The 26,118-nt window shown below is 40.5% G+C and overlaps 3 protein-coding genes and 1 pseudogene across 4 annotated transcripts; 3 read left to right on the top strand and 1 right to left on the bottom strand.

Annotated features, from left to right (window-relative positions):
• Positions 1 to 382: 382 nt before the first annotated feature.
• On the bottom strand, positions 383 to 3,268 carry LOC141821135 (putative inactive receptor kinase At4g23740). Of its 2 annotated transcripts, XM_074708514.1 has the most exons (3): positions 3,120 to 3,268; positions 1,735 to 3,054; positions 383 to 1,202 (listed from the first exon to the last, which is right to left on the bottom strand). In XM_074708514.1, the coding sequence occupies exons 1-3, from the start codon at positions 3,190 to 3,192 to the stop codon at positions 541 to 543; spliced, it is 2,055 nt and encodes a 684-aa protein (XP_074564615.1). In that variant the 5' UTR covers positions 3,193 to 3,268; the 3' UTR covers positions 383 to 540. The 2 variants fall into 2 exon arrangements, with proteins under 2 accessions (XP_074564615.1, XP_074564614.1); XM_074708513.1 differs by lacking the exon at positions 3,120 to 3,268 and having other exon boundaries at positions 1,735 to 3,069.
• Positions 3,269 to 16,508: 13,240 nt separating this feature from the next.
• LOC141821266 (glucan endo-1,3-beta-glucosidase 6-like) lies at positions 16,509 to 18,373 on the top strand (annotated as a pseudogene).
• Positions 18,374 to 18,783: 410 nt separating this feature from the next.
• Positions 18,784 to 23,131, top strand: LOC141822406 (squamosa promoter-binding-like protein 3). Its single transcript, XM_074709850.1, has 5 exons — positions 18,784 to 19,012; positions 19,173 to 19,765; positions 19,878 to 20,014; positions 20,706 to 20,969; positions 22,606 to 23,131. Exons 1-5 carry the CDS (start codon positions 18,983 to 18,985, stop codon positions 22,941 to 22,943), a joined length of 1,362 nt encoding a protein of 453 aa, XP_074565951.1. The 5' UTR covers positions 18,784 to 18,982; the 3' UTR covers positions 22,944 to 23,131.
• A 334-nt stretch (positions 23,132 to 23,465) lies between these two features.
• On the top strand, positions 23,466 to 25,723 carry LOC141822524 (pollen receptor-like kinase 4). The gene is made up of 3 exons (XM_074709969.1): positions 23,466 to 24,237; positions 24,368 to 25,003; positions 25,077 to 25,723. Exons 1-3 carry the CDS (start codon positions 23,553 to 23,555, stop codon positions 25,721 to 25,723), a joined length of 1,968 nt encoding a protein of 655 aa, XP_074566070.1. The 5' UTR covers positions 23,466 to 23,552.
• The last annotated feature ends 395 nt before the right edge of the window (positions 25,724 to 26,118 follow it).

Genomic DNA, 26,118 nt, shown 5'->3' with positions numbered 1-26,118 from the left:
ACATTCCCTTTTTGATTAAAAAACAAAAAAAAATAAAAATGAGTCAGCTGAATTGGTTACGATGAAACAGAATTATAAAAATGAACAGAATTCAAATGGACAAAGTTCAAATCTCAATGAAACCGAAATAATATCCTTATCTATCATGATCAACAGACAAATAAAGTTATTGTGGATGGATTTCACCTTTCACATTCTCTCTTCTAATTAAAAAAACAAAAAATAGAAAAAAAAACAGCAACAAACCATCTATCCATTCATAATCACACAACAAACTCATCTGGATCCAACAAGCATTCACTAAACCAATCATAAGCAAGAAACAAAGTTCTTTTATCATCTAACATGATTCAACAGATAAGATGTTTCAGATCTTCACACTTATAAAATCAGCAACATTTTAATGCTTGCACTTATGGCAACCAATAGATGACACAATCAACAGATCAAAGTTACTTTTCTCCTCTAGATTGTCGAGATTCCTCAATAAAACAAACCATTTTCAACATAGCACAAGAATCTAACAGAAAAAAAATGGCCTTATTGTGGACTTGGTTCTGCTTCGGCGTGAAGTATCGATGTCGGTGCTGTGCCCGCTGATCTGGCTTCGGTTGAAGGCCGGTTCCCGTCGTCAAACCTTCTGATTTCTTCGATCATCCTGACCACTTCTGCCATTTTGGGTCTCCTTTCTGGAACTCTTGCGACGCAGTTCATTGCAATTTGAAGTGTCTCCACCATCTCCTCTTCGATATTAGGATACCTCATGAGCTCCACATCGAACACCTCTGCGGTCCATTCCTCACGAAGAACAGACTGAACCCAGCGGACCAGATGAACCACCTCATCACCACCACCCACTACATGAATGGGAGATTTCCCCGTGAGCAACTCAAGCATGAGAACACCAAAGCTGTAGACATCAGATGCTTGCATTGCTTTCCTTGTATCGACCACCTCTGGTGCGCGGTAGCCAGCTGCGCGAGGTGCAGGTTGGACCATAGAGTTAACGAGGGACGACAGTCCCAAGTCAGAGACACAACCATACCGCTGGCTGTTCAGGAAAACATTGGATGATTTGATGTTTCCATGAACAAGTTTCCCATTGTTTTCAAGGTGAATGTGAGCAATTCCTCTTGCTGCACCGAGTGCAATGTTAAGCCTGGTTTCCCAATGTAGAGGTATTCTGTTCTGTCCTCTATTCGCTGTAAAATAAATATGTACTTAGCGATAAGTCTATAAGAAATCATGGTTTGTCCTAGTATAATAAACATACTTTAAACTGGATAATGTTCTCAATGGTACAACAGTCCAAAAAAAAAGAGTTCACTTATCTATCTACTAAAATTACTTCACATTCCAAGAGAAGGAAGAATCTGCATTGTATAGTTGGCATCTTTAAAGTATAAAGTTGTCATCAACTCTAATTAGTGCTTATGGGATTTAATATCATAAACTGGTGATGAGTTATGTCTAACATTACCAACATTGGCCATAAAGTCACAGGATATATAATTCAAAAGTAAACAATTCTATTAGATTGAGTGATTGATTATAGACTACAAATTTTCCATTTCAGAATAGGAGAATTGATAGTTGACTTGTTTTCAACCTAAACTAACAATTTATAGCCTTGATACAGCCAAGTAAGCACAAAAGCTTGCAATTCACTGTTAGATCTTAAAAGCGATACTTTGTATCAACTTCATGGAGTAAAAGCAGTGAAGAGTACCATACCATGTAACAAGGCAGAAACACTGCCTTCAGTGAAGTAGTCATACACCATGAGTTTCTCATCTTTGGAGTAGTAATATGCCCGTAGATCGGCTATATTCTCATGTCGTATCCTCCCTACCATCTCCATCTGTTGCTCAAACTCTTTCTTTCCAACTCCAACTTCCTTCAACCGTTTCACCACCACCATTGTCGCGTCTTCTAGCATTGCTTTGTATGCAGTCCCATAAGTTCCTTTCCCCAAAACCTCAGCAGAAGCCCTCAGTAGATCTTCCAAATCGAAGGCAAATGCACAGCCTTCGAAGAACACCAGCCGGTTGTTTGCTTCCTGATTTCGGCACACTGCCTTCTCTGGTGATCGATCCTCCATGGACCGTTTCCCTGACAACACCAAGTTCTTGTCTGTCCTCCTTGAGCAGAACAGATAGAGTAGCAGCGCGAGTACTAGAGACAGTAAGGTACATCCCCCAACTGCAATTCCAAGAATTAAAGATTCATTCGACTTCCTCATTGATATTGAGCTTGGAACAGGAGAAGGAGAAGGAACAGGAGGCAGTGGTGGTGGTGATGATGGAGCTAAAGTGTATGTAGGAGACAAGTTGTTGTCAAAAAAAGAAGAATTTGGAAATCTTCGGAGGGATTTGGGAATTGTACCATTAAGATGATTATTGGAGAGATTGAGAAAGAGGAGGTTTGGGAGCTCAAGATTTGGAATTTGACCAGAGAAGGAGTTGTTAGAGAGGTTGAGAGCAGCAAGATGAGTGAGATTGGAGATGGTAGCAGGGATGCTCCCGTTGAAGCCATTGAAGGAGAGATCCAGATCGGTCAGATTCTCCCACGGCGAGAAATCTGACGGCAGAGGGCCGAAGAAGTTGTTGTGTTGGAGGTGGAGCTCGGTGAGGGCCGTCAGGTTGGCGAAGTCCACCGGAAAGCGCCCGGAGAGGTTGTTGGACTGGAGGCTCAGGATCTGGAGGTCGGAGAGGCGGCTGAGAGTGTTGTGTGGAACCGGGCCGCTGAAGCCGATCCCCGGAAGGCGGACGGCGACGATGCGGGAGCCGTTAGGGTTGCAGGTGACGCCTTTCCAGCCACCGCAGACGGAGATGGCCAGACTCCAATTGAGGCCGCCACTGTTGGGGATGGAAGCAACGAAATCGAGCAACGCCTGTCCATCCTCCACCAGACTGCCGGCATTGGATCCGGCGGCGAATGTCGATAACCAGACAGCAAACACCACCAAGAACATTCTCTTCCCAGCCATTTCGTGCCGAAGATATAGATAGATCCTCGATCGCGCTATGAAAACCTCAAGTTTTCTGCAATTTGCTTTTGCAAACCCACAAATTAACCACCAAAAAACACCAAACAATGCAAAAGAAGGAAGCTTTAACTGTGCATCACAGTGATCCTTCCCCCATTTCCTCCAGCACAGTGTTCCATTGAACAAAGACACAAACCCCTCATATTTCTCCCCTTGTTGTTGAGCAAACTGAACTAGAGATTCGTGCGAACGACATGAGAATGCGACAGGAACGTAGAAGCAGACATCGTAGCCGTTAAGAAAGAGTGTAGGTGGTTGCTAAGCCGAAGCGGAGGCGTGGCGGCGACGAAAGCACCAGGTGCAGCGCCTCACCAGGGTTTCGGCTCGAAACTCAAACCATCGGTGGCGACATTAAATGCAAAACCATTTACTCACCGAACCGCGAGCGCCAACGACGCCACTGAGAAGAGAGAGACGGAAAGAAGCGTTTAATGCGGAGCATTGCGATAAAACAAAAAACCAAAAACAAAGGGCGTCAGAGAGAAATCCAAGTCAGACGCCATCTGAGATCAGAGCAAATCACGCAGAGATAGAATATTCAAATACGATGTCAACGAGAGAACCAAAGTACCAACAAACCTGGGGAAGTTTTATCTTGAGATCCGCCATTAACGAGCTCCAGGAAGACGGCGACTGGAGAGAGAGAGAGGGGTGATGGGGGCAGTTAAAAATGCGATCGGTGGAAACACCCTTTTCTTATTTATTTAATTAATTACGTGTATATATTTGGTAAAAAGCATCCTTAATTATCTATAAAGGTACTGTAAGATGAAAAAAAATAAAAAAGTATTTCAAAATATCTAATTATATATATAATACCATTTAATAATTTTAAACCTGATGCCATCAACATGGCATCCACGTGAACGGCACATGGATGACAAACAGTTAATAATATAAATTTTTCTTAAAAAATCATATATTTAAAATAATTGTTAACATAAATGTCAACCGAGCTTCCCAAAAGTCTAGTCTTCGTGTTAGAAAATTAACAAGTTATTCGTAATAGATAATTCACTTTCAAAATTTATTAAAATAATTAATAGAATAAAAATTTAAATAACTTATTTTTATTTTTAAATTGTATTGTATATCTGTTTAATTTTCTAAATCGATTGAATATATTATAATAATTATAAAATTATAATTATTATAATATAAATATTAGATGGACATATATAAAAAAATATTTACATTATAATATATATGATATTATAATTACTGAGAGTTACGATTTTATAATTGTTAATCTGTTCAAAAATATTCATATTATAAAATTTTATAATTATTATAATACTAATTCAATTTTTACATTTTAACCCATTATAATTATTATAACTGACGTAAAGGTTCTGGTGCGATTAGTCAAGTATGGATCTAAGTGGGTCCTACAGCACTCTTCGCCCGGCGAAGGGATCCCACTAACGGGTCGGAGAGAATAAGCGCACCGAGTCAAACTCTACAACGAACCTTTGGACACAGGGACGGGATTCAGATCCGGCCTCTGCACGCCCCTCTACCGGCGGGATCCTCGATACAGGCTCGAGAGGAGAAACCCTAATTCGGCTCGTAGGGGAAAATCCAACTCCAAAGCAGAAGGAGAGATCGGAAAGAAGGATCGGACACAAAGAACTGGAGAGAAATCTACGGATTGGGAGATGGAACGGATTGGGAACGACAAATTGCGTCGAAGGTTTCGCGATCTGACGAGAGCGACGAAAAGGGAGCGCTTTGGGCAACGGGAGAAAGAAGTGGAAAGAAAAAGAGAGAAGAGCGAAAAGAAGATGACGCCGTGCCGTTTTGTTAGATGGTGGCGGCCGGTACCAGACGAGGTGTACCCGTCAAGCGTTTGCAACATCCGCCCGCTAAATTGGACCCGGCCCGATCCAAAATTCGGGTTTAATGGGTGGAGTTCGATTTGAAGTCCGCTAAGAACACAATAATAACACATTTGAGTATGGATAAAAGGACGAGATTACCCTCTTCTCATTCCATGTCGGGTTCGTCATCCAACATTTGTTGTTGTTTCACTCAACTCTAACCTCATCCAATGCCCAATGCTACCTTTGATGTCTTCTAACACACGATAGCCGGCCGCCTTACTCTCGATGCTATCCGAGTATTTGACAATTTCGATCGAACTTCAATGCCAAACCTTGCTCAAATTCTATAATGTTAAGTTTAATCGAAATAAGTGGACATCTTTTTGCCCGAACCGAACATTCTTTGATAGAAAAAGATGTTCCTTTCTATTGAAATTTCGAAGGAGTACACGAGAGAGAACTCCTAATATCGGTTTTATTCGTGCTAACCTAAGTAAATTAGGACTAAAATGTAAAAATATAAAATTAGACTTTGTGAAAATCACACTCACGAGGAGTTAATTGTTATTTTTGAAAATGCAGAGGGGCAAACTATAAAAGACCAAACACTAAGCGGCAAACTGAATTTTTATCACAATAAAATAATATAAAATAGATTTTTTTTTCTTTGTTTGTTTGTCAAAGAAAATAAGAGAATCAGAATTATCTCTTATTTTTAATTCATAACAGAGGAGCTAACAAAATCACTTTGGATTAGTGCTCACTGATAAAGTTGTAAATGATTCTCCAGTTAAATTTTATAGTGTTTAAATTTATTTAATAAGATAATAAAATCAAATTAAATCAAAAATAAATTAAATTATTGAAATAATTATTTATTTAATGATTCTTTTTATAAAAAAAATAATGATTGATATTTCATTAATTCAATTTATTTAATTTTTATTTAAAAATTATCGATTCTATTCGTTTGAAAAAATTTTATTTGATTCGATTTTAATTAATTCGATTAAATTAGATTCGATTCAATTTTATTCAAATATTCACCCCTATCTTCATTTTCAAATCTAGTTAGATTTAATAAATTCATCATAATAAATATAAAATCAAGCACAATTTAAATCGACTTAATTCTAATAAAACTTTACTTACTTCTAAATCAACTTTACTATATCTTTTAAAATTGAAAAATATTAATTTAATTTTTAAATCAACTTTCGCTCTATCATTAAAAAATATATTTATAAGTATAAAATAAAAATACTCTTAATTTATCCATTTATATATTTTTATAAAAAATATTAAAATATCATTCCATTCATAATTTGATAAAATATTAATTAAAATTGGATGAGTGTTGGTCGAAATAATTTTAAAATAAAGGATAATAAAATATTTTTGATATAAAATAACATAAAAGGAAAAGATGTCTATTTATTTAAAAAAGAATTTTAATTTTTTAATAAAAAATTATTTTTATTTTATTATTCGATCATATATATAATTAAATGATCTTTAATGTTATTATTATTATATTTATTTTAAATTGATTGAACAATTATAATAATTATGACATTATAATTACTATACATGTCATAACAATTACACTTTCTTAATTATTATAACGTAAATATTAAATAAATTTGTATTAAAAATATTTATATTTTAATAATTATGATTTCATAACTATTTCAATATATATTTAACATATTTCAAAAAATTCACATTATAAAAGAACTATAATTTTATAGTTATTATAATGTAAATATTAAATGAGTAAATTGAATTCGTATTTTAATAGCTATGATTTCATAATTGCTATAAGAATTAAAATAATCATAATTCATAACACTTAAAATGGAAAAGTTGAATCAATGTTATAATAATTATAAAATTTTACGATATAAATATTTTTGAACATGTTAGATATATTATAATAATTATAAAATTGTAATTGCATAGTTATAATATCGTATATATTAGAGCCTCTGCAATGCTCATTCGTTAATAACATCTTAATGTAAAAAAAAACAAAAAAATGCATATGGAGGCTGAACACGTTCATGTGAAGGGATATTATTCACATTGTTCATTAAAAGCTAAGGGTGTTATTAACGAGTATTTCAGTGCTCTTTCAATATAAATATTAATAGTTACGATTTCATAATTACTATAATATATTTAATCGATTTAGAAATTAAACGATAGTACAGTATAATAATTTAAAAATAAAATAAGTTATTTTAATTTTTATTCTATTAATTATTTTGATAAATTTTGAAAGTAAGTTATTTATTACGAATAACTTCTTAATTTTCTAACACCAAGACTCGACTTTTGGGAAGCTCAGTTGGCATTTATGTTGTCCCCGGGGCAATGGTGCAACGGTAGGACATTCGGATTGTGATCTAGGGACCCACGGTTCGATCTCCAGTTACGGCGTATTTGCAAGAATTTTCTTCCAAATGGGGAACGCAATCAAAGGATGCTGGACATCTGGATTGGTCGCCGTATGCGCTTCCCGATTTACCCTGTGGTCGGTGGGAAACTTCCGTGAGACCGGACCGATCACCCCAAGGATTGATTTCATGAGACTGACGATGGTCGATGGGAAACTTCCGTGGGACCGGATCGATCACCCCAAGGATTGATTTCATGAGACTGACGATGGTCGGTGGGAAACTTCCGTGGGACCGGATTTTATTTCATGAGACTGACTGAGATTTATCATTTTTTTTAAGTTGACATTTATGTTAATAATTATTTTAAATTTATGATTTTTTAAGAAAAAATTATATTATTAACGGTTTGTCATCCATGTGTCGTTCACGTGGGTGCCGTGTTGATGGCTTCGGCTCTAAAATTATTAAAATGATATTTTATATATAATTTGATATTTTGAAATACTTTTTTATTTTTTTTCATCTTACACGACCTTTATAGATAATTAAGGATGTTTTTTTATCAAATATATACACGTAATTTGATTAAATAAATAATTAAGAAAAGCGTGTTTCCACCGATCGCATTTTAATTGCCCCCATCACCTCTCTCTCTCAAGTCGCCGTCTTCCTGGAGCTCGTTAATGGCGGATTTCAAGATAAAACTTCCCCAGGTTTGTTGGTTCTCTCGTTGACGTCGTATTTGAATATTCTATCTCTACGTCATTTGCTCTGATCTCAGATGGCGTCTGACTTGGATTTCTCTCTGACGCCCTTGTTTTTTGTTTTATCGCCATGCTCCGCATTAATCGCTTCTTTCCGTCTCTCCCTTCTCAGTGGCGTCGTTGGCGCTCGCGGTTCGGTGAATTTTATACCCGTAAAGGAGTAGAATTTCTAACTGACAAGGAGGACACAATCGAGGAATATGAAAAGATGGGCAAGTCAAAGAGGGAGGAAAAATTGAAGCAACAGGAAGGAGCTGAATTGAGCTTTCTCAACACTCTGAATCATGTCCAGAAAATAGAAATCTTCAGTGGGATAGCTGACATGAAGAATGAACTGCATTCCTTTTTGGTAAGCATTAAATGCTTTTTTTTTTTCTTTCAACATCGATCTCTTAACCATCTTCTTCTGATTCACAATCATTCTTTTCATTTCATCTTCCAAATCTATTTGAAGTGTAGTTTTTTGTGGTAATTCCTATCGAAACTGCACACAGCTACGAACATTTAATTTCAAACATGATCAGGCTTTCAGATTAACTACTTTGGCAAACATCTGCTGAGTGGAAGTAAATCAGATAGTTGGTATTGATTACTTCAACTGTAAAAGCATTATTTGTCTCCTATTTATATCTCAAGAAGGTTTCTACCATTGAAATGAAGCAATAGTCTGTGCTTTTCTATTCTCCATCTCAAACCTATCGTTTTGTCTGGCAGGAATCTTTCGATTCATCAAAGCCTGTGACATCGGAGGATATCAAAGGTGTGTTTGAAAACCTCGCCAAGAAAAAGAAGCAAAGGCTGGCATGAGTTTCTTCGGAGGAAAAGGAAATGCATTCTACATCGAAAGCAAATAACATTTGCAAAAAGAAACCTCAGTGCTTCAGTCTGTTCATAACCATCTACGAGGAGGTCCGGTGACGTGTCCCGAAGCTGGTTTCAACCGGAACAATGTGTTTTGTTGAATCTGCATAGTTTCCTTTCAAAGATTTATATTCTAGATATTTTTTCCTCTGTTTTTTCGTTTCTGCGCAATTTTTTTTGGGTGCAGAAATGGAAAAAGGGAAAGATCCGGTGGCCGAAGAAGAGGAAACACAAGAAGAGACACCAAAACTGAGACACCAAGAACTTACGATGAGCTGAAACAAGAGATCGACCTCCTTCGTGGTGTGATTAAGATGCTGGAAAATCAGCTCAATTTTGTGGAAAATGTCCCGCGTGAGCAAAATGCAGTCCTTAAAAAGTCGTCAGCTAGGGCTGGGTCGGTACGGTATCCAAATTTTACATATAATACCGTATACCGTACCGAAAATTACGGCATAAAAAAAACCTATACCGTTACCATACCGAAAATTTGGTATATACCAAAAATTTTACCGAATTTTCGTATAGTATAAAATGCATACCGATCAAAATGTTCGGTATACCGATCATACCAAAATACCGACCAATCGACCGATCATACTGATCATACCGATCGTATAAAAATGTTCGGTATACCGATCATACCGAAATACCGTACCCCAATATCAATTTTAAAAATAATAAATAATTTATAAGAGGATATATAATAGGTATTTCGGTATATACCGAAATACCGAAAAATAATAATTTCATACCGATACCGATACCGAAAAATTCGGTACTGGTATTATACCGTACCGAAATTTTCGATATGGACGGTAAATATTGGTATGATATGTGCGATATATCGAAAATTCGGTAATTTTTCCCACCCCTAGGCAAAGCTTAGTTCACTCATAACCAAATAGCTGCGTTGTGGTTATGGTAGCCTGCCTTTTAATCAATACTGTCTGAGTTAGAGTAGCGCAGTTACTGTAAGCAAAGGAGGATATTACTCGACTTCGTCGAGCACTCATACAATTAGGCTCATGCTATGATCCAAGCCAATTTTGAAAAAATAAAAATAAAGGTGGATTAAATTCGCCAATATAATAATCTTCATTCTGAATCTTATTTTGGCTCTTGATACGTCGACATTGACATTAAATGCGTAGGGCCATGATATTAATTATTCTCTCTTTATTTCCATCATTTTTATCCAACCCATCCCATCCTGATAAATTAATACAACGGATCAATCAAGGTTTTGGACCATCAGTGATCATCGCAAGTGATTCCGAATGTAAATTAATCCCCCTGGCCTTCCTACTGACGATCCTTGTGTTCTCAGGCCATCTTCGAGGCTGTCGCTGCTCATCACCTACTCCGGCGAAATCTGCGGCGACCGCGAAGCTCTCGTTGTCTCCACCGTCCGCTCCTGTTCATAACCATCTACGAGGAGGTCCGGTGACGTGTCCCGAAGCTGGTTTCAACCGGAACAATGTGTTTTGTTGAATCTGCATAGTTTCCTTTCAAAGATTTATATTCTAGATATTTTTTCCTCTGTTTTTTCGTTTCTGCGCAATTTTTTTTGGGTGCAGAAATGGAAAAAGGGAAAGATCCGGTGGCCGAAGAAGAGGAAACACAAGAAGAGACACCAAAAACTGAGACACCAAGAACTTACGATGAGCTGAAACAAGAGATCGACCTCCTTCGTGGTGTGATTAAGATGCTGGAAAATCAGCTCAATTTTGTGGAAAATGCCCCGCGTGAGCAAAATGCAGTCCTTAAAGAAGTCGTGGCAAAGCTAGGGCTGGGTCGGTACGGTATACCGAATTTTACATACGATACCGTATACCGTACCGAAAATTTCGGCATAAAAAAAACCTATACCGTTACCATACCGAAAATTCGGTATACCAGAATTTCGGTATACCGAAAATTCGATATACCGAATTTTCAATATAGTATAAAATGCATACCGATCAAAATGTTCGGTATACCGATCATACCGAAATACCGACCAACCGACCGATCATACTGATCATACCGATCGTATAAAAATGTTCGGTATACCGATCATATCGAAATACCGTACCCAATATCAATTTTAAAAATAATAAATAATTTATAAGAGGATATATAATAGGTGTTTCGGTATATACTGAAATACCGAAAAATAATAATTTCATATCGATACCAATACCAAAAAATTCGGTATGGTATTATACCGTACCGAAATTTTTGGTATACCGAAATTTTCGGTATGGACGGTAAATATCGGTATGGTATGTGCGATATATCGAAAATTCGGTATTTTTTCCCACCCCTAGGCAAAGCTTAGTTCACTCATAACCAAATAGCTGCGTTGTGGTTATGGTAGCCTGCCTTTTAATAAATACTGTTAGTTAGAGTAGCAGTTACTGTAAGCAAAGGAGGATATTACTCGACTTCGTCGAGCACTCATACAATTAGCGGTGAAAATAAAATCATTGTCTCGATATAACTGAATTGATTATGAGTGCTATGACGTAGTCACACCATTGCTAATTGCTCATGCTATGATCCAAGCCAATTTTGAAAAAATAAAAATAAAGGTGGATTAAATTCGGCAATATAATAATCTTCAGTCTCAGCTATGATCCAAGCCAATTTTGAAAAAATAAAAATAAAGGTGGATTAAATTCGGCAATATAATAATCTTCAGTCTCAAATCTTATTTTGGCTCTTGATACGTCGACATTGACATTAAATGCCTAGGGCCATGATATTAATTATTCTCTCTTTATTTCCATCATTTTTATCCAACCCATCCCATCCTGATAAATTAATACAACGGATCAATCAAGGTTTTGGACCATCAGTGATCATCGCAAGTGATTCCGAATGTAAATTAATCCCCCTGGCCTTCCTACTGACGATCCTTGTGTTCTCAGGCCATCTTCGAGGCTGTCGCTGCTCATCACCTACTCCGGCGAAATCTGCGGCGACCGCGAAGCTCTCGTTGTCTCCACCGTCCGCTCCTGTTCATAACCATCTACGAGGAGGTCCGGTGACGTGTCCCGAAGCTGGTTTCAACCGGAACAATGTGTTTTGTTGAATCTGCATAGTTTCCTTTCAAAGATTTATATTCTAGATATTTTTTCCTCTATTTTTTCGTTTCTGCGCAATTTTTTTTGGGTGCAGAAATGGAAAAAGGGAAAGATCCGGTGGCCGAAGAAGAGGAAACACAAGAAGAGACACCAAAAACTGAGACACCAAGAACTTACGATGAGCTGAAACAAGAGATCGACCTCCTTCGTGGTGTGATTAAGATGCTGGAAAATCAGCTCAATTTTGTGGAAAATGCCCCGCGTGAGCAAAATGCAGTCCTTAAAGAAGTCGTGGCAAAGCTAGGGCTGGGTCGGTACGGTATACCGAATTTTACATACGATACCGTATACCGTACCGAAAATTTCGGCATAAAAAAAACCTATACCGTTACCATACCGAAAATTCGGTATACCAGAATTTCGGTATACCGAAAATTCGATATACCGAATTTTCAATATAGTATAAAATGCATACCGATCAAAATGTTCGGTATACCGATCATACCGAAATACCGACCAACCGACCGATCATACTGATCATACCGATCGTATAAAAATGTTCGGTATACCGATCATATCGAAATACCGTACCCAATATCAATTTTAAAAATAATAAATAATTTATAAGAGGATATATAATAGGTGTTTCGGTATATACTGAAATACCGAAAAATAATAATTTCATATCGATACCAATACCGAAAAATTCGGTACGGTATTATACCGTACCGAAATTTTTGGTATACCGAAATTTTCGGTATGGACGGTAAATATCGGTATGGTATGTGCGATATATCGAAAATTCGATATTTTTTCCCACCCCTAGGCAAAGCTTAGTTCACTCATAACCAAATAGCTGCGTTGTGGTTATGGTAGCCTGCCTTTTAATAAATACTGTTAGTTAGAGTAGCAGTTACTGTAAGCAAAGGAGGATATTACTCGACTTCGTCGAGCACTCATACAATTAGCGGTGAAAATAAAATCATTGTCTCGATATAACTGAATTGATTATGAGTGCTATGACGTAGTCACACCATTGCTAATTGCTCATGCTATGATCCAAGCCAATTTTGAAAAAATAAAAATAAAGGTGGATTAAATTCAGCAATATAATAATCTTCAGTCTCAGCTATGATCCAAGCCAATTTTGAAAAAATAAAAATAAAGGTGGATTAAATTCGGCAATATAATAATCTTCAGTCTCAAATCTTATTTTGGCTCTTGATACGTCGACATTGACATTAAATGCCTAGGGCCATGATATTAATTATTCTCTCTTTATTTCCATCATTTTTATCCAACCCATCCCATCCTGATAAATTAATACAACGTATCAATCAAGGTTTTGGACCATCAGTGATCATCGCAAGTGATTCCGAATGTAAATTAATCCCCCTGGCCTTCCTACTGACGATCCTTGTGTTCTCAGGCCATCTTCGAGGCTGTCGCTGCTCATCACCTACTCCGGCGAAATCTGCGGCGACCGCGAAGCTCTCGTTGTCTCCACCGTCCGCTCCTGTTCATAACCATCTACGAGGAGGTCCGGTGACGTGTCCCGAAGCTGGTTTCAACCGGAACAATGTGTTTTGTTGAATCTGCATAGTTTCCTTTCAAAGATTTATATTCTAGATATTTTTTCCTCTATTTTTTCGTTTCTGCGCAATTTTTTTTGGGTGCAGAAATGGAAAAAGGGAAAGATCCGGTGGCCGAAGAAGAGGAAACACAAGAAGAGACACCAAAAACTGAGACACCAAGAACTTACGATGAGCTGAAACAAGAGATCGACCTCCTTCGTGGTGTGATTAAGATGCTGGAAAATCAGCTCAATTTTGTGGAAAATGCCCCGCGTGAGCAAAATGCAGTCCTTAAAGAAGTCGTGGCAAAGCTAGGGCTGGGTCGGTACGGTATACCGAATTTTACATACGATACCGTATACCGTACCGAAAATTTCGGCATAAAAAAAACCTATACCGTTACCATACCGAAAATTCGGTATACCAGAATTTCGGTATACCGAAAATTTAGTATACCGAATTTTCAATATAGTATAAAATGCATACCGATCAAAATGTTCGGTATACCGATCATACCGAAATACCGACCAACCGACCGATCATACTGATCATACCGATCGTATAAAAATGTTCGGTATACCGATCATATCGAAATACCGTACCCAATATCAATTTTAAAAATAATAAATAATTTATAAGAGGATATATAATAGGTGTTTCGGTATATACTGAAATACCGAAAAATAATAATTTCATATCGATACCAATACCGAAAAATTCGGTACGGTATTATACCGTACCGAAATTTTTGGTATACCGAAATTTTCGGTATGGACGGTAAATATCGGTATGGTATGTGCGATATATCGAAAATTCGGTATTTTTTCCCACCCCTAGGCAAAGCTTAGTTCACTCATAACCAAATAGCTGCGTTGTGGTTATGGTAGCCTGCCTTTTAATAAATACTGTTAGTTAGAGTAGCAGTTACTGTAAGCAAAGGAGGATATTACTCGACTTCGTCGAGCACTCATACAATTAGCGGTGAAAATAAAATCATTGTCTCGATATAACTGAATTGATTATGAGTGCTATGACGTAGTCACACCATTGCTAATTGCTCATGCTATGATCCAAGCCAATTTTGAAAAAATAAAAATAAAGGTGGATTAAATTCAGCAATATAATAATCTTCAGTCTCAGCTATGATCCAAGCCAATTTTGAAAAAATAAAAATAAAGGTGGATTAAATTCGGCAATATAATAATCTTCAGTCTCAAATCTTATTTTGGCTCTTGATACGTCGACATTGACATTAAATGCCTAGGGCCATGATATTAATTATTCTATCTTTATTTCCATCATTTTTATCCAACCCATCCCATCCTGATAAATTAATACAACGGATCAATCAAGGTTTTGGACCATCAGTGATCATCGCAAGTGATTCCGAATGTAAATTAATCCCCTGGCCTTCCTACTGACGATCCTTGTGTTCTCAGGCCATCTTCGAGGCTGTCGCTGCTCATCACCTACTCCGGCGAAATCTGCGGCGACCGCGAAGCTCTCGTTGTCTCCACCGTCCGCTCCTGTTCATAACCATCTACGAGGAGGTCCGGTGACGTGTCCCGAAGCTGGTTTCAACCGGAACAATGTGTTTTGTTGAATCTGCATAGTTTCCTTTCAAAGATTTATATTCTAGATATTTTTTCCTCTATTTTTTCGTTTCTGCGCAATTTTTTTTGGGTGCAGAAATGGAAAAAGGGAAAGATCCGGTGGCCGAAGAAGAGGAAACACAAGAAGAGACACCAAAAACTGAGACACCAAGAACTTACGATGAGCTGAAACAAGAGATCGACCTCCTTCGTGGTGTGATTAAGATGCTGCAAAATCAGCTCAATTTTGTGGAAAATGCCCCGCGTGAGTAAAATGCAGTCCTTAAAGAAGTCGTGGCAAAGCTAGGGCTGGGTCGGTACGGTATACCGAATTTTACATACGATACCGTATACCGTACCGAAAATTTCAGCATAAAAAAAACCTATACCGTTACCATACCGAAAATTCGGTATACCGAATTTTCAATATAGTATAAAATGCATACCGATCAAAATGTTCGGTATACCGATCATACCGAAATACCGACCAACCGACCGATCATACTGATCATACCGATCGTATAAAAATGTTCGGTATACCGATCATATCGAAATACCGTACCCAATATCAATTTTAAAAATAATAAATAATTTATAAGAGGATATATAATAGGTGTTTCGGTATATACTGAAATACCGAAAAATAATAATTTCATATCGATACCAATATCAAAAAATTCGGTACAATATTATACCGTACCGAAATTTTTGGTATACCGAAATTTTCGGTATGGACAGTAAATATCGGTATGGTATGTGCGATATATCAAAAATTCGGTATTTTTTCCCACCCCTAGGCAAAGCTTAGTTCACTCATAACCAAATAGCTGCATTGTGGTTATGGTAGCCTGCCTTTTAATAAATACTGTTAGTTAGAGTAGCAGTTACTGTAAGCAAAGGAGGATATTACTCGACTTCGTCGAGCACTCATACAATTAGCGGTGAAAATAAAATCATTGTCTCGATATAACTGAATTGATTATGAGTGCTATGACGTAGTCACACCATTGCTAATTGCTCATGCTATGATCCAAGCCAATTTTGAAAAAATAAAAATAAAGGTGGATTAAATTCGACAATATAATAATCTTCAATCTCAGCTATGATCCAAGCCAATTTTGAAAAAATAAAAATAAAGGTGGATTAAATTCGGCAATATAATAATCTTCAGTCTCAAATCTTATTTTGGCTCTTGATACGTCGACATTGACATTAAATGCGTAGGACCATGATATTAATTATTCTCTCTTTATTTCCATCATTTTTATCCAACCCATCCCATCCTGATAAATTAATACAACGGATCAATCAAGGTTTTGGACCATCTGATCATAAGAAAAGTGATTCCGAATGAAATTAAATTAATCCTAACATGGTAGATTTGCCGTACTCTGGGGATGGAGAGGCGGCCGTCGTGGGGGCTACTGGAGCCGCAGGTGTTGCTCTGCTTTTGGTTGGCGAGATGCGCCTGCGGGATCGGGGTCAACTGGGGGACGCAGGCGAGCCACCCGCTGCCGCCCAGCACGGTGGTGGAGATGCTGCGGGACAACGGCATCGACAAGGTGAAGCTGTTCGACGCGGAGGCCGCTCCGCTGAGCGCCCTCGCCAACTCTGGTATTCAGGTCATGGTCGGCATCCCCAACGGCATGCTCGCCGGCCTCGCCGCCGACGAGAAGGAGGCGCGCCGGTGGGTGGCCAAGAACGTCTCCGACTACGTCGATGACGGCGTCGACGTCAGGTTAAGATTCTCGCCATTTGATCGATTGTCGAAGTTCAATTATGCTCGATCGTTAAGAATAATTTACAGCGCGCGCGATGGCAGATACGTCGCCGTGGGGAATGAACCATTCTTGGCGGCGCACAACGGAAGCTACCTCTCCACAACCTTACCTGCGCTCCAAAACATCCAAGCAGCTCTCTCTGCGGCGGGGTTGAGCGACCGGGTGAAAGCCACCATCCCTCTCAACGCCGACACCTACCGCTCATCGACAAACAAACCCTCCGACGGCGATTTCCGCGCCGACATCCACGATCTCATGCTCTCCATCGTGGAGTTCCTCAGTCTCAATGGCTCGCCCTTCACCGTCAACATCTACCCCTTCATCAGCCTCTACGACGATCCTAATTTCCCCATGGATTATGCGTTCTTCGACAGCTCCTCCTCCTCCATAGCCGACGGCTCGTTGACTTACTCCAACGTATTCGACGCGAACCACGACACGCTTGTGGCCGCGCTGCGCAGGAATGGCTTCGGCAATCTTTCAATAATTGTGGGCGAGATCGGCTGGCCTACGGACGGAGACAGGAACGCAAATCCACAGCTGGCGCAGCGCTTCAACCAGGGCTTCGTGGACCACATTGCGAGTGGCAGCGGCACGCCGCTGCGGCCCGGAAATGTGGAAGCGTACCTGTTCAGTTTAGTCGACGAAGACCAGAAGAACATCGACGCAGGGCATTTCGAGACTCACTGGGGCATTTTCGCGTACGACGGCAGGCCCAAGTACGAGCTACGACTCCGCGCGTCGACAAATAACTCGAACGGATCTTCGCTGGTCGGAGCGAAGAACGTCCAGTACCTGGACAGCAGGTGGTGCGTGCTGAAGCCTTCGGTTAGCCTCGACGACACGCGCATCGGGCCGAGCGTGGGTTACGCTTGCGGGCAAGCGGACTGCACCAGCCTCGGGTACAAGACTTCGTGCGCCGATCTCGATGTGCGAGGAAACATTTCGTACGCGTTCAACAGCTACTACCAGGAGAACGACCAAGACGGGCGAGCGTGCGTGTTCTCCGGCTTGGCGGTCGTCACCGAGGAGGACCCGTCGAATTCCACTTGCAGGTTTGAGATCATGATCGACGTCGACGTCGGGGCAGGAACGCGGCCGAGGACGATGAGCACAATGAACACGATCGGAGTCAATGTGTTCTTGTATATGATTCTCCCATTGACAATGACATTTGGATGAAAGGTGTTTATTTTAAATAAGTTAATTACCACCCTCGCCGAACTCTCAGAGAGCAAGGTCCCAACTTTCCTTCTGCCATGGAAATTCCCCCACCAATAATTGAGGGGTTTGACCGATAGCTGGTGAAGAAAAGGAGTGATCTTTCAATGATGGAAGAACTAGCAAAAGCTGGCGTTATTTTCCATTTACTTTTTCCTACCTTTTTGCAGATTTGGCCTGCGGCGTTGCTTAATTCTGACGCTGTGTTTTTTCCCAATTGGACGATCGATGATCGATCGATCAATGGAAGTCGTTAAACAAAAAATATGTGATATTGTCAGCTCCGGGAAAAGAGTTGCATATATTCCAGAAAATAGCAACTGAGTAGTCTCTTCCTCTCGCTGCCTGCTCCTGTAGACGAGCTTTTTTGCCATGTTTGTGTCAGTAACCCATGTGCCTGCAGCGGGCCTGCACCAGGAGTGCTGGAGGCAGCGTCACGTATGGCTGATCTGCCCTCCTTCGCACCGTGGTTGGTTTGATTGGATTGGGTCTGAGACAATCTTGTTTCCTTCTCGCAACTTGCAGGCGCAAGAAGACGACTTGGTTCACCAGGGCGTCGTTGTCATGGTCACTAGTCAGATCACGGTGTCGCTAGTTGCTGGGCGGGGGAGGGGTTATTTGGTGGGATAGCAATGGCTCACTTGTCATTTAACGGACAGCAACAGCCTACTTGTTTAATTGCTGGCTCCTGCTGTGGCCGTCAGGAGGTGAGAAGGATGGAGGTGGGGACGTGGCTGAGCCTCCCCATCCCTATCTGTCACTGTTCTGCTGCCGTAGTTTACTCCCCAGCTGTGGATGAAGTTCTTCAAACCCTTGCCTCCCTCCCCTTGCATCGTTGACTTTGATGCCTCGTTTTAATTCGGGAATAATACAGGTAAGCCGCCTACCTTACCTTCTTCATCTGTCTTTCCATTTCTTATAGATCTTGATTTTCTCCTCCAAAGATCGTTGTGTGTTTAGATCTTTTGTATGTTGAGGTGTTTCGGGACGGTGCGCATGAAAATTTTTGATTTTTGATCTCTCTCGGTGAATAGCGCATGCAATCTCGCACGATGGACTGGAATGCGAACGCTTCGTTTCTCTGGGATTGGGGCAATCACGCGCCGGTCGTAGGGAACAAGCTTTCCGACGTCGGTGCCGTTTCATCTGGCTCTGAATTGGGGATTGGTTCGTCCTCCAAGAGCGCCGTCTCCGCTTCTCTCGATTCATCATCCAGAACTGGAAAGGAGCAGGAGTTCGACCCAAGCCCTAAGGCAGAACACAAGAACAACTCTTTGCAGGAGTCTAGTTATGTTTCAGTCGTGCCGTCAGAGGGTGGATTGGAGGAGTCCCAAATAGGGTTAAAGCTTGGCAAAAGGACCTACTTCGAGGATGTTTCAGCTGATTATAACACCAATAACCGTTTGCCGCCGCTTGATTCTGCAACCGAACCGACTGCTCTCAAGAAATCAAGAGGGCCATATATGAGCTCACAGAGCGACTATTACTGTCAAGTTGAAGGCTGTAATCTTGATCTTAGTGCGGCTAAGGATTATCACCGGAAGCACAGGGTATGTGAAACCCACTCTAAGAGTCCTAAGGTTGTCATCGCCGGTCAGGAGTGCAGGTTTTGTCAGCAATGTAGCAGGTTACTTGGAGATTTAGTCTACTTATTACTACTCTTGTATGTGCAAAACTTTGCAAATCATAATGCTGTACTCATTTATAATCTTGCATGTTTTTGTCTGTTCATGCTCAAGGTTTCATGAATTGCCCGAGTTTGATCAGAAAAAGAGAAGCTGCCGCAGACGTCTGTCGGATCATAATGCACGACGGCGCAAACCACAACCGAATCTTATCCCATTCAGATCAATAAATTTTTCCTCATCATTTATTGGTACACAAGTGTTTCATTTGTTTGCATTCTTGTTGTTGCATTTCTGAATCATTTTTATTATTTAGGATAATTACAAAGTACTAGAAGTGTATGAAGATACCTCCTCTTTCGCTTTTTTTTTCTCGAAAAGGCTTTAAGAGGTTGAGTTTGCATGGACCACTACAAATACTTGATTCAAAGATGATTCTTTTAAATGACAATCAAGTTTGAGTTATTTTCAAGATTGATATCAAGAGGGTTCAACATTTTGTAATATAAATTGTGCTCAATGCTCAACACAGTGTCGTGAGATTATAGTCTCAATTCATCTTCCATCTTTATTACTTTGTAAAAGGTCAAACATCCCAAAAAAAATGTTAGCATCAACCCACGGGAGGCCAAAAGATCTTAGTCATTCTGTGGTGATGTTCCACTCTTGATAGGTGGTTAGTTAATTAACAGCCCCATGTTTCGGTTCCATTAACAGCCCACGGGTTTTGTTCTTATGCAGTCTATTAATTATTTTCATTAATGATGTAATATAACTTAGATAAACTGTTACATTACCTTGCTTGTAGTTGGCTTTTTTTTTTTGTTAATAAGCTACATAGTATTATAAACAGTGAATAGCATCTTCTTGATAATTATGTGAAACAATTGTTCAGTAGTTTGTTTTTTTTTCTTGCTGCCTAATGATATGTGGCTTTTCCAGATGACAAACATCAGATGAACTTCCTTTGGAATAAAGCTCCTCTTGGACAGATGAGATCCATGTCTAGCACCATTAGTGAAGGCTTGCAAAGTTTCAAGCTCACACAAACAAGAGGAACATGGACAAAATCAGTAAAAGAAGGCAGCATTGATGAGCAGCACTACTTGCCAGACACCGAACTATCAAATGGATATTTCTCACTTTATCATGATGTCGACAGGCTCTTGCCACTCAAAGGTATTGTGGCCGAAGTTCTCAATCAAGGTACATCATTTTTTGATGCAAGTTACTACTTCAAAGGCTTTTCTCCAGTAGTTTGTTGAGAGGTCTATCTTCTAAGTTCATTCACTTTGAAATTGAAATTCATATAATACTAGTGTGGTGTTTTGTCTGTTTTTGCTTTATTTAGAAAATTCTCAACACTGAAACATAATTGATAAAATTTTGGTCAGTAAAGATTCAGTGGTCAAAAATCTAAATATCCATGGTATCAGATCAGTGGGATCCATAAAATCAGACTTGTTAAGTAACACAAACAGAAAAAGAGAACAATAGCACAATTTCATACAGCCAATGATTGTCAATCATAATAAAAGGTTGCATATTATGTATACATAGTTCATGAATTATAAATAATGGAATTCATAGAATTAGATTAATAACACATAATATACTATCACAATATTACTAATATCTTATATTTATTATTGATTGTTAGCGATATGATTCAATATCACATTTTAGAAATCTTTGATAAAACTATATTTTATTATTAAATATGCATAAAGTATCGGCTAGGCTTTTGTTGATATAGATCTAAATTTAGATGATCCATTTCAGTATTGAATGATTGATAGATATGCATGAATATGTAATCAAAATCCAAGTATAGAAATTTTTATCTTTTTGCCTATATGAGCACTTAAAATTAAAAGTTAGATGTATCTGCATTGTACAAATTATACTGCTTTCACAACTGATTGAAACTTAAAAATAGATTTCCCTGGTGATATTTATAGCAGCTAAATATTTCGCAAAGCAGTTGGATACACATAGTAAGATCCATGATTTTGTGGGTACTTCATAGCAGCTAAATTGATCACAGAATAAATATGGTTTATTTTACTTGACTATTTGGATCTTGTTTCACGAAAATAATTTGTCATATGTAATGCTGATCAATTTCTAGTGCATGAAAATAATTGATCATATTTATCAAACATCCAGCAATCACTGCTTGAGGTGCTAGATGATATTTAGTTAAAACAAGATGTATAACCAATCATGAAACTACTGTGATAAATCTGTCATAATCTTTTGTCTTTGATATATCACTGAACAATGTGCTCTTGTCTGAATGAAGGAATCAACTGTTGCAGATTCCTTTGTTATGCATGGTTATCTTGTAGTTGTGATCCTTTCTACTATCTGAGAACTATCCAGGACGAAGAAATGACTAAAAAGACATTAACTAGCTTTGTGAAAGATGATACACAAATGACAATTTTATACTGTTTTTGCAAACTTAATATCTAGGCTCCTGAATCAATTACTTGTGTCAGATCAAAATTTTCTTTCAGCTAGGCCAGGCTTTTTAGCTCCAGTAAAAACTGGCCTATCAATATCATGTAATCATTGAACATTACTATATCCCACAGGTGAATTTAGAATAAATATTTTGGCTTGTGCGGATAAAGCAGTGGCTATAAAGAATATGATTGTTCAAAGCAATTGCAAATGAATGGTTAATTTGCACTCTTTTATGTACCTTGAAAGATTTAACTGACTGAAATGGTTGTTTAAGAGGGTTTATATTTTCATATGCAACCTCTTCTCGCTTCCGCAACCCTCAAAACCAAATATTAGTACTGTTGCTCATATATAGATATCTCTTATACAGGTTCGGAGGCATCTGCAGGAGCTTCGAACTTGGATGGAGCAGCACCGAATCTTCGGCGTGCTCTCTCTCTTCTGTCAACCAATTCTTGGGGTTCTCTTGATCCTGGACAAACTTCTTCCATTGTCGAGTTTATGGATGCTAACTATGCTGGAACATCACAGCCCACACTGCCTGTAGCGAACACCTCAAATCACTGGGTCTATGGACTTTCTACTGCCCAACAAGCTCAACAGCTTCCCTTTACCATGCAAAGAAGTGGTGAAGACAAGCCCCATGACTTCACACAACAGAATGCGATCTACAGGGACACTATCTTTGATCCTAGTCAGATTCATTGAAGGCGCAAGATCAAACGCCTGATTATTGGACATGGGTCAGTTGTGGTTCTCTGTTCTTATATGCATTTGGTATTGTCTCAAGCTGCTGCAACATTGCTGTTGACTTTGATAGGTCTTCTTATGGTACTTTGTTAATGGTGGATTTATGTACATGCTTTGTGCTACGATTCTCAAGTTGTTTCTTCAAACATTGCAAGTTTTAATTTAAACTTTGATTTTTTTTTTAATCACTACACTGCATTTGTCTGGATGATAGATGATGCAGCTATCAATTTTTATTAAATATAGTTATTTATTTATATTTTTTTAGGGAATTGTTATTTTTAATGAAATACGGAAGATCTCCTACGTACAAGGAGCTCCTACAATTCTTAGGCCGGTCTCTGTTCAGCGGACCGGTTTTTCGTTGACTCGGTCAAACTCCTCGATCTCCGTGCGCTCGCTTCGTTTACCGCCTTCCTTCCAACTTCCTCTTCCTTCCTTCGTTCCCTCCTATTCTTAGCAGTTATCCTTCCCGCCCTCAGTCAACCATGTCATCATCCAAACCAACCACCGCCCTCCTCGCCCTTTCCACCACCGTCTCGGCACCGCCCTAGCCAGCTGCACGCCATGGCCGACGACGCCCCGCCATGGCCTCTGCAGCTCCTCGCCGCCATCCTCTCCCTTTTCGGCCGCCATTCTTCCACTCCTGACGACCGCCAAACCCTCCTCCAATTCAAGGCCTCGCTCTCCGACGCCACTTCTGCCGGCCCTCCCCCCGCGCTCGCCTCTTGGGGCGCCAATGTGGCCCCCTGCGTCGCCAAGCAATTCGCCTCCACCTGGGCCGGCGTCTTCTGCGACGACGACGCGCGCGTGTCGACGCTGCTGCTCAACGACATGAGCCTCGCCGGCGAGCTCAACCTCGGGATACTCTCCGGGCTCCCCGGCCTCCGCTACCTCAGCTTCGTCAACAACAGCTTCGACGGCGGCATGCCCGACATCACCAAGCTGCCGGATCTCAAGTCCGTATACCTGTCCGGGAACCGCTTCTCCGGGCAGATAAAGGATGATTTGTTCCAGCCAATGCGAGCGCTGAAGAAGGTGTGGCTTTCGCACAACAACTTCTCCGGCCGAATCCCCAGCTCTCTCGTCGCGCCGGAGAAGCTGATGGAGGTGGGGCTGGACTGGAACATGTTCGAGGGGGAGATTCCGGCGCTGTGGCAGCCGGACCTCCACCTTGTCAACGTCGCCTTCAATAATCTCGATGGCCCGATCCCTGCCAGGCTCGCCAACATGAGCACCACCTTGTTCGAAGGTTCTCATCGTTGAATTTCTTTAATCCTCCTATCAAATTCATCAGGATTGCGGCATTATAGATTCAAATGTTTTCAATTTCATGATTTATTTATCTATTATTGTCACCGACTTCGCCGTCAATCAAATAGGCAACAAGAATCTCTGCGGCCCGCCTCTTGCAGTCCCATGCCCACCGTCATACTCCGATGAGAAGCCGCTATCCCCTACTTTCATCATCGGCGTTATCCTGATCGCAATTGCACTCTTGTTACTACTCATCATGCTCATCATCTGCCTCCTCCACCGCCGCCGTTCCCAAAAGGAAGCCGCCAAACAGCCTCAATCCGGCGAAGCTGAAACCATCGATCGTTTGGAAGCCACTGGCGTACAGGCCGGACCAGCCACCGCAGCAGCAGCAATAACAGAGCGCCATGGGGGAAGCAAGAAGATCCCGAAGAAAGAACAGGGGAAGCTGTCATTTGTATCAGAGGAGAGGAGGAATTTCGACCTCCCGGACTTGCTCCGAGCATCCGCCGAAGTGCTCGGCAGCGGAAACTTCGGTTCCTCCTACAAGGCGTCCTTGATCGACGGCCCTGCCGTGGTCGTCAAAAGATTCAAGGAGATGAACGCGGTGGGGAGAGAAGACTTCCGCGAACACATGAGGAGGCTGGGGAGGCTGTCTCACCGTAACCTGTTGCCTCTGGTCGCCTACTGCTACTTAAAGGAAGAGAAGCTGATCATCACCGACTACATTCCCGGCGGAAGCTTGGCTCACATGCTTCATGGTTAATCAAAGCTCAAACACTGTACCCAATTTTGATTCGAGATTGATTGACTCGTTGCTTAACGAATGTCCAGGAAACAATGGCCCCGAACCTCCTGTGCTGGACTGGCCGACGCGTTTAAGGATCGTCAAAGGCATAGCAAGAGGCCTGGTGTACCTCTCCGAGGAGCTCCCGATGCTGACGCTTCCCCACGGCCACCTCAAGTCCTCCAACGTGCTTCTCGACCCCTCGCTGGAGCCCATGCTCACGGACTACGCCCTCGCGCCGGTGATGAACAAGGCCAGGGCTTCCCAGGTGATGGTAGCCTACAAGTCCCCGGAGTGTGGCCGGCACGGCAAGCCCTCCCGCAAAAGCGACGCCTGGAGCTTCGGCATCCTCGTGCTCGAGATACTCACCGGCAAGTTCCCGGCCACGTACCTGAGAGATGGCGGCAGCGCCGCCAGCGCGGATCTTGCCTGCTGGGTGAACTCGGTGGCGCACGATAAATCTACAGAGGAGACGTTTGACCAGAACATGACCAAGAAGAGCGAAGGAGAGATGTCCAAACTGCTGCACATTGCAATGGCTTGCTGCGAAACGAACGTCGATGCGAGATTGGAGCTGAAGGCTGCACTGGAAAAGATCGAAGAATTGAGAGAAAGAGAGGATGACGATGTCGATCACCATGCAGGAACTACCTCAAAAAGAGTCACCAGTGAACAGCTTTCCCTCTCTAGATAATTGATGCAAAGCGAACTTAATGCAAGTCTCATTCTCATTTCAAACAATATTGCAAATGCTGTAGATGTAAGTGTGTCGCGCTGAATTAGAAGTAGTAACAACTTATCATGTATCTGATTTACGATAAGTGATTAGCACATTGTAAAGATCAACGGGAATCAATCTCAACTTAGCTTCATCCTCAGCTGACCAGTTTGATTGATTTAAAGAACACTCCATGCCCAAACTGTGTAGATTTGGAATCTCAATCAAAAGTCTGATGGTGAGACCTCATCAATCCTGCGTGCGAGGAAGCCTTTTCAGTAGGGAGTTGGGACAACAACTCACATCAATTGTCTACAGAATCGGAGTTGCTAATTTGTCCCCCTTGTGAACCTCTCCAATTATTTTTTTAT

Source organism: Curcuma longa, chromosome 2, assembly GCF_044706935.1.
Source record: "Curcuma longa cultivar G26 ecotype Majalengka, Jawa Barat chromosome 2, ITB_CL_G26_1.1, whole genome shotgun sequence".
In the NCBI taxonomy this organism is placed as follows: Eukaryota; Viridiplantae; Streptophyta; class Magnoliopsida; order Zingiberales; family Zingiberaceae; genus Curcuma; species Curcuma longa.
The sequence above is the reverse complement of the archived record's forward strand: the minus strand, read 5'-3'. Positions and strand labels throughout refer to the sequence as shown.

Bases quoted from the DNA above. Each gene is read 5' to 3' on its own strand.
- LOC141822524 (XM_074709969.1), top strand. From the start codon at position 23,553: ATGGCCGACGACGCCCCGCCATGGCCTCTGCAGCTCCTCGCCGCCATC. The intron at 24,238-24,367 runs GTTCTCATCGTT...TCAATCAAATAG, and splicing joins GAGCACCACCTTGTTCGAAG to GCAACAAGAATCTCTGCGGC. The intron at 25,004-25,076 runs GTTAATCAAAGC...ACGAATGTCCAG, and splicing joins CTTGGCTCACATGCTTCATG to GAAACAATGGCCCCGAACCT.
- LOC141822406 (XM_074709850.1), top strand. From the start codon at position 18,983: ATGCCTCGTTTTAATTCGGGAATAATACAG. The intron at 19,013-19,172 runs GTAAGCCGCCTA...CTCGGTGAATAG, and splicing joins TTAATTCGGGAATAATACAG to CGCATGCAATCTCGCACGAT. The intron at 19,766-19,877 runs GTTACTTGGAGA...TTCATGCTCAAG, and splicing joins TTTTGTCAGCAATGTAGCAG to GTTTCATGAATTGCCCGAGT.
- LOC141821135 (XM_074708514.1), bottom strand. From the start codon at position 3,192: ATGAGGGGTTTGTGTCTTTGTTCAATGGAACACTGTGCTGGAGGAAAT. The intron at 3,055-3,119 runs GTTAAAGCTTCC...GGTTTGCAAAAG, and splicing joins AAGGATCACTGTGATGCACA to CAAATTGCAGAAAACTTGAG. The intron at 1,203-1,734 runs GTATGGTACTCT...TTTATTTTACAG, and splicing joins TGTTTCTGCCTTGTTACATG to CGAATAGAGGACAGAACAGA.